We start from the raw sequence: 7,693 nt of genomic DNA, 5'->3' as shown, positions 1-7,693 counted from the left end.
ACGGGGGGGTGGGGGTGCAGGCTGTAGCTGTGGGCTGGGGCCAGGGCTGCTCTGAGCTATTCCCAGCACGTGGGGGCTGCGCTTGGGGCAGGCGGCAGTGGTACTGGGAAAGGGGTTACGAGGAAGGCTGCAGCCACCACAAATTTCGCTGTAGCTCCCTCCCAGTGCTCCTGCCACCCACCCTGAGTGCAGCCCTTACGTGCCGGGAAGAGCCTGGTGCAGCCCCAGCTCCAGCCTGCATCTGCAGCCTCCCTGCCTTGCACAGATCTGGAGGGGCATGCAACCCCCACCACGCCTTCCCGGGGCGTGTGCAGCAGCAGGAGCCAACCTCCTCCTACACTCCCTGGACTAGCCACAGCTCTGTCCCATGCTCCGCCCCAGCCCCTGCCCTACTCCCTCCCACATTGCAGGGGCCTTTATCTGCCCCCCCATTCCCCTTCCCTCCCCACTCCCCGTCCACCACAATAGATTTACCAGCTGCACGCAGCTGTATCAGAAATTGGACTGGTATCAGCTGATATCCCTCCTTAAACATCAGCTATCAGTATCAGCCCCCAAAATCTCTGTCAGTGTACCCCTAACCAGTACAATACTCTCAGTGTCAATCCACCTCACTGAACATGAAAAAAAATCAGGGCAAACATCAGATAGTGCTTTACACCTTGTGGAGAGGCTGTAGTCTCCATGCGCGCACACAGACACACACACACACTCTCTCTCTCTCTCTTCCCCGGCCATCCCTCCTCAAAGCTTGCCAAAATTTTGTCATTCCACTCCTATCACAAGGTCCTTATGTAAACAGAAGCCTCCCTCTGGGAGCTGATGAGGAGTTAGCCAAGTGCAGGAACACAGCTAGAGCTTTAGCAACTCGCAGTATGGTTTTCAAGCACAGAATGTTTGCCGTGTTGTATTATAGTTGGGAAAGTCGCCTTCTAACTCAGGGACCTGCCTCACCATCGATGGGGTGGAAGGACATCTTTGCTAACTGCAGGATTATGCTGGGGTCTAGGCTGCTAAAAACCCAGGTACCTATAAATCTTCCTGAAGAACGAGAGCACCTAAAACCTTTTCGTATATCCTTAAAGGTTAAATCTCAAACCCAAACGACTTGCTTACGAATCCTTTCTTCAAGTCTCCTCCCTTACAAAACAAGATACAAGACAAACTGGCTTCAATGGGAAACCTTCCATCTCTTTGGGATGCTGGGGACTGAAGTCCTCACAGCATTTCTGTATCAGCCATACATCTCTTGTATACAAGTATTATATGTTCTGTGGATAGAATACTTTAGAGTACCAAAGCACAGATCTATCTCCAAAGTATCTGAATGCCTCTGTAGTTTCTTTAAGGTACTTATCCCTATGAATACCCCAGAGAGGTATGGACATGCTATTATCCCTATTTGTACATGCAGAATTTATCCAGAAACTGAAGGAACATCACCAGTCATGCGGTGCAGAGCAGGAAGTGCTGGTTCTCCCAATCTCCAGGCTAGTGCTTTAACAAGACTGCTCTTGTCCTCAAGATAAAACCACCTTCATACAGATGCCTCCTCTGAAATTATTCCCCCCTAGTGCTAGTTTTAAAAATATTTCATTTGTGGAAAGGCTGAACAGTTTTCTTCTGGTCGGAGAATAGGAAACGTATTTTGAAAGTGTTTGTGTTAGCCCTAATGAATTATCCTGGACTTGCAATCCATCAACCTTGGATTTAGATCCAATTTCATATGCTTTACATAGCAGAATTTAATCTTTAAACAATGGAGCCATTCCTGTGCCTCTGTGATGTGACCAAGAAGCCAGATGAGGCTCACAGCTTTGCTTGAAATTGCTGAAAACCTTCTAAGATAGTATGTCAAAAGCACAGATCCATCCTTGTTACCAGTAATAAATGGGATCTTGTGTCATGTCATTCATGTGACATTTAATCCTGCTAAAACCAGGACAAAATAGAAACTAAAGATAAATCCTGTTTCGGATGCAGTTAGACATTACTTCATTACACAATAGATGCTGTGTCATGATATCCCAGCAGTTTATCTGCATTTGATTTCATAGGGTTTCTGCGTAAACATGTCATAAGGTCACGAATGCTCATGCACAAATGTCCATACACAAATGATGGAGGCAGGGCCGGGCAATACTACTTCATTAGTGAGTGACTGAAGTGCTTTCAGAAGGGTCATGTACAGAAATCTACAGAATTCAAGAGGTGGAAAGATATCAGCTTTTAAATGATGTGTAGGGAAGCAGATTAGAGGAACACCATACGTACTTTATGAGACCATCCTCCATGTAAATGTCAGCGTAGAATGACTGGTCATCGTTGACTATTCTGCCTCCTTTAATCAGAAGACGATCACTCTGTAAAAAGGAAAAAATAAAAGAAATAACGAGCAATACGCTGTTCGTATATTTTCCACCTTATCATGAAGCATTTCTACTTTGCGATAAGTTTTCCTCCTGCGATATGGACATGCATAGCAAAAAGCCTGCCAAATCTAAAGAGCAAGGATCAGTTTAAAGCACAAGTGCTCAACCTCTGGCCTACAGGCTAAATGTATTCCACAGAGCCTTGGAATTTGGCCCGTGGGGCTCCCCAAGGGTCAGGAAATTTGTCAGCGGGGGAGCAACAGTAGTTAACAGTGCCAAAATCCCAAGCCCCAATCAGTGGGTCAGAGCCAGGCACAACATCCCCCCTGCATGGCTAGATCAGGGCCAGGCCATGCCTTCTTCCCTCTGGATGATTGGTTTGGGGCCAGGTCATGCCCCTACCCTTGCACAGCTGGTTTGGGGCTGGCCCATGCCCCCTTCTGCTCCCCAGCCCCAATCTAGACCATACCCCATTTCCTCCCCATGGCCATGTTTGGTCTGGGTACACACTCTTGCTTTCATAGGGCCAGGCCATACCCCCTCCTTCTCCGGGGCTGGTTCAGGGCCAGGCAACACCCTCTTCCCTGACATGGATGGATTGGGGCCAGGTGGAGCCCTGTTGTGCCTGCCCCTGCAGTACTGGATTGGGTCTACTGGCCAGATCCATCTTGTGAAGGGACTGCTTATCTGGCCCACTGGATGCAAAGGTTGAGCACCACTGGCCCACTGGATGTAAAAGTTGAGCACCACTGGTTTAAAGGATACATTTAAACAACTGTTTAGAATTGCAGAGGTGAAAAGTAAAGGTAAGGATTGGAAAATTTACATTCATATGATTTTAAATTATTTCTTTATATGTCAAATTGTTACAGAAATAGAAGCCAAACAACATGGAGGACAGAGATACAATGTGAAACAGGTTTAAACTACAAGAGAGAAGGCAAAGTTTCCTAGATTGCAGTATACAAATAATGAATGCACATCTACTGTATATGCCACATATATACTGGCTGATCTAATATCCAGTATGAGTCTTTCCACTGACTTCACTAAGACTGTCAGCAATTGGCATAAAATAGTAAGAAAACTAAGACCACTTTAGATATTTTTCTTCTCTTAGACAAAAACTAGAAGGTTAATAGAATTTTACATGGGGTAACAGTCAATTCAGCTAAGATGGTAATGCCTCCAGTGCAGTACAGAAAATATCAGGATGAAATACTGTTGTGCGACTGTCCCTGGATACTCAGCCAGGCTAAGGGACAACTGCAACCCCCCCTCCAAAATTAAGTGGATCAGAAACTCTGGATTGTGAGTATATGGCATCAGCTGTCTTTGCATTGGGACACCCCCTGCCATGCCACAAGGATAGCTGGTAACCTACATCCCCACTGCTGTGCGCCCATCAAAGGTAGACAGTCAGGTTGGTAACACATGTCCAGTGACCCAACACTGTGAAAAACTACTGTTTTTCTTGTAGTGAAATAGGTCCCTAGCCACTGATAAATGTCATCAAGGGTAAGAGCGCAATGAACACAATAATGGTGGGAGCTGCTAAAGAAGCAGATCTCAAGCTTGCAAGCCAAACTCTGCTGTGAGGCTCAGTCTACACATATCATGGACATCCTGAAATAAGGAACAGAGACCCATTTTAATTGCTCAAGGCTGCCTGAGCAGCTGAACTACTGGGAAACAGTAGTTCCCTCCAGAGGCACTACAGTGTCCTTTAAAGGAAATATGTAGCAGGATCTAAACAGGCTGGCAAGGAGTCTCTTTCAGTCTTCCGAGTTTTGTAAGCCAATTGTTTCCTTTAAAGCCCCAAATCTTTAATTTACTTTTGGCTCCATCCAGTGCCCACGACAAAGTTTTGCACCTCCCCATGCAGAGAGGAGGCTTCAAGTTCCCGTCTACCATCAAGACATACAACAAACTAGAACTCTTGGTTCCAAAACGATACCTTTTATTAGACCAACTGGGAAATCGCAAGAAAACTGTCCTTTTCTTGAAAAGAAAAGGGCAATTTTCTTGCAGTTTCCCAGTTGGTCTAATAAAGGGCATCAATTTGGAATCAAGAGTTCTAGTTTGTTGTATGTCTTCCTGTCTCAGACCAACACAGCTACCAAGTATACCCCTGTCTACCGTCAAAGCCCCCAACCAGCACTGACTGAAGGTTGCGGTCCCACCACTCAAGCGCATTCCAACCTCCCTCCTTCAGCCCCAAGGAGTTTCAATTCCTCCTCCTTCTCCAGGTTACTGGAGTGCTCTCTGGAAATATCACCATAGCAATGGCAATTTGCAACCTCATTTCGGTAGTAGCAGCGTGGGGGAAAATCCCCTGGGGGTCAACTCTTTGCAACAGTCAGAGCCCCCAAGAGCCGCATGTTGATAACCTTCTTGTTCACAGACATTGAAGACAAAGAAACGGGGCGGGGAAGGGATCTCAAATGCTCCAAACACTGACCGCATCTTAGTACTGGCCCTAGGAGAGAAAGCTCTTGGAAATTAGCCACTGTTTCACTGCATTTACCCTGCGAATACTCCCTTGCTGTACACCAAGCACTTGATTTCCAGCAGCTGACAGAGTATTAAACACATCACAAAGGCAGAGCCCACAGGGAAAAACGAAAGAGGTTCCAACGGAGATAAATCATTCATCCCATGCATCAAAATGGCCTCTGCAGAAACAAAGAACTATGCCTTCCTCTCTTCCATTTCTTGGCTGAATGAAGGGTAGGATATCAGACCAACCTGCTTGAAAGGGCTCATATGCTAGGGGAATTGGGGAGAGTCTGTAGGTTATACAGTTAGCTGAAGAAGCAAAAGGGAGAGTTTCTAATGGGAAATACGAAAAACAAGCGTCAAAGAGGCAAAGGACTATGGGAGTCCCAGCAGCGGGTACTGAGTATGACACCGGGCTGGGAAGCAGAAGACCTGGAGTAAGTCACAGCTAGAGGTGCACTGATGCATTGGTCCGATATTGCATCAGCGCCAATTTTTGTGTATTGGAAACCGGCCTGATATAGCCGATAAATGGCCCATGCACGCGCAGAGCCGCAGCGCAGCATGTAGGTGGCGAAGACCACAGCCGGGCAGCTTGAAGAGCTGCATGCAGCGGGTAAGTCTGTGGTGGAAGGGGAGGGGGAAAAGAAGGGGCATGGGGGTTGCATCTCAAGGCCCCCGCAGTGAGGGAGGAGTGGAGCTGGGGCAAGCACTGCCCAGCCAGTGGGGTGGGTGCGGGACTGAGCCACGGCTCGTCCAGGGGGCACAGGGGGGATGTGGCTCCCGCCACTCATCCAGCAAACCTTGGGGGAGGGCGGGGGGGGAACATGTGACCCTGCATCTGCATGGGGCCAGGGCTGCACCAAGCTCTTCCCGGCAGGGCAGGGCTGGGCTCTGGGTGGATGGTGGTGACACTAGGACGGGGGCGTGGAATGGGTGGGCTGCAGCCACCCCAAAATTCACTGTAGCTCCCTCATTCCCCCAGTCCCAGTGCTGCCGTTGACCACCCTGAGCCCAGCCCTCCCTGCTGGGAAGAGCTTGGTGCAATCCTGGCCCTGCACAGATCTGGAGGCACCCTGCCTGCCCGGATGAGCGACGGGAGCAGCGGTAGGAGCTGCCAGACGAGCAGGCGAGTGCCGGGCCAGTGGCTCTCATACAAGCGGCGTGCAGAGGTGGGAACCTCCCCCCGGATCCCCCCAGATGAACCATAGCTTCGTCCCGTGCCCACCCTGCCCCAGTTGGGCAGTGCTTGCCCCAGCCCCTGCTTCACACCTCCCTCACTGCAGGGGCCTTGATTTGCTGCTCCCTCCCCTTTCCACCACACCAGACTTACCAGCTACATGCAGCTCTTCAAGTTGCCAGGCTGGTATTGGAAATCAGATCAGTATTGGCTGATTTGCCTCCTTAAAAATCAGCTACTGGTATCAGCCCAAAAACCTCTATTGGTGCACCCCTAGTCACAGCCACACAGCGCATCTGTTTACATGAGCCACCACTGCGCAGTTGGTATGCTGCATTTACTTAGTACTTGTATTAGCAAGTACTAGATAAGTGTGTGATAACCGGAGGTACTGTGCAGTAGCATCAGCGAATGTCTTTTAGGTGATGCTACTGCGTACTAGCCAAATAATACTGCACGGTAGTGTATTAGCACCGTTTGTGCTGCAATGCGCTACTGCGCGGTATTTTTCAGCTACTGCACAGTCAGTGTCTCACGTAGATGTGCCCTTTCTCTCAATTTTACCATAGCATCTCCATATAATGAGGATATCAAGGCCTCGTTCACTCCTGTGGCTCTCTGAAATTGGTAGGTGAAAAGCACTACATAATGATTTAGTAACTGACCGATTCTGGTTTACTCCTTCAGCCAAGAAATCACGTCAGGAAAGCCCAGCTTGGTGGTTATGGCTATTGTAAACTTCCATTATCCGAATGTTTATCTGCCATCTCTGCTACGTCTCGAGTTCCCTGCTGCTGCTCTGCTTGTTTTGTATCCTGTCCAGTCTGAACAGATAATGACTGGACATGGGAACCAGCGGGAAAAGAGAACTTAACCCAGCTCTAGCAAGGGGGTTTAGAAGAAGGGCAGGCAAAATACGGCTCTGCGGGCTGCATTTGGCCCTCCATCTGCCCACCAGGGCCCCTCTGTAAACCCTGGTCCTTGCTGGCCCTCTAAGGCAGTGCGTCCCTGCAGGAGGTGCAGCTCTGGATGCAAAGCAACCAACCCGCACCCTGGCCTGGCCTGACCCACCCCAGCCCTGAGCTAGTGGATGCTGGAGACCAGGAGCCTCTGCCTGGCAGAGACTTTTTATATTTTTGCCAGCGACCCTGTGGCTGTTCCCAGCCTCCCTGCCTGTAAAAGTGGGAGTTCAGCTGAGGGTCGCATGGGCCAGGGCCAGGGCCTCCTGTTGGGGGAAAGAGGGTGCCATGCGCTATGCAGCTGGGTGGGGCTGGCCCCACACGCTGCTACCATGGACGACTGGGGACCCAGGTGGGAGGACAGGAGCTGTGTGCCATGGGGCTGGGTGGGGCTGGCCTTGCACCCTGCCACCACATGTGGCTGGGACTGGGGAGGGAGTCCTATGCAGCTAGGCTAGGCTCGGCTCGCCCTGCATGCTGACACTACTTGAGGTGAGGGACACAGGCGGGAGCTGCATCTTATGGGGCTGGGTGGGGCTAGCCCTGCAACCTGCCACTATGTGTGACCAGGGACTCAGGCAGGCGTGCTATTGGGCCAGGTGATGCTGGCCCTGCACACTGCCACAACCTGTGGCTGGGGACTGAGGTGGAAGCACAAGGAGCTGTATGCTATGGGGCCGGGC

At 50.0% G+C, this 7,693-nt stretch overlaps 1 protein-coding gene across 2 annotated transcripts in view; it reads right to left on the bottom strand.

Moving 5' to 3' along the window:
• The window catches only part of DPYSL3 (dihydropyrimidinase like 3), a 44,170-nt gene that overhangs the window by 23,379 nt on the left and 13,098 nt on the right, over positions 1-7,693 (bottom strand). For both annotated transcript variants that reach the window (XM_019534981.1, XM_019534980.1), the window contains exon 2: positions 2,275-2,363. In XM_019534981.1, the coding sequence (XP_019390526.1) occupies positions 2,275-2,363 (89 nt within the window). The remainder of the gene's footprint in view (positions 1-2,274; positions 2,364-7,693) is intronic.

The sequence above is a fragment of the Crocodylus porosus genome, unplaced genomic scaffold (genome assembly GCF_001723895.1).
Source record: "Crocodylus porosus isolate Cpor-Errol unplaced genomic scaffold, CroPor_comp1, whole genome shotgun sequence".
NCBI lineage: Eukaryota > Metazoa > Chordata > Crocodylia > Crocodylidae > Crocodylus > Crocodylus porosus.
The sequence above is the reverse complement of the archived record's forward strand: the minus strand, read 5'-3'. Positions and strand labels throughout refer to the sequence as shown.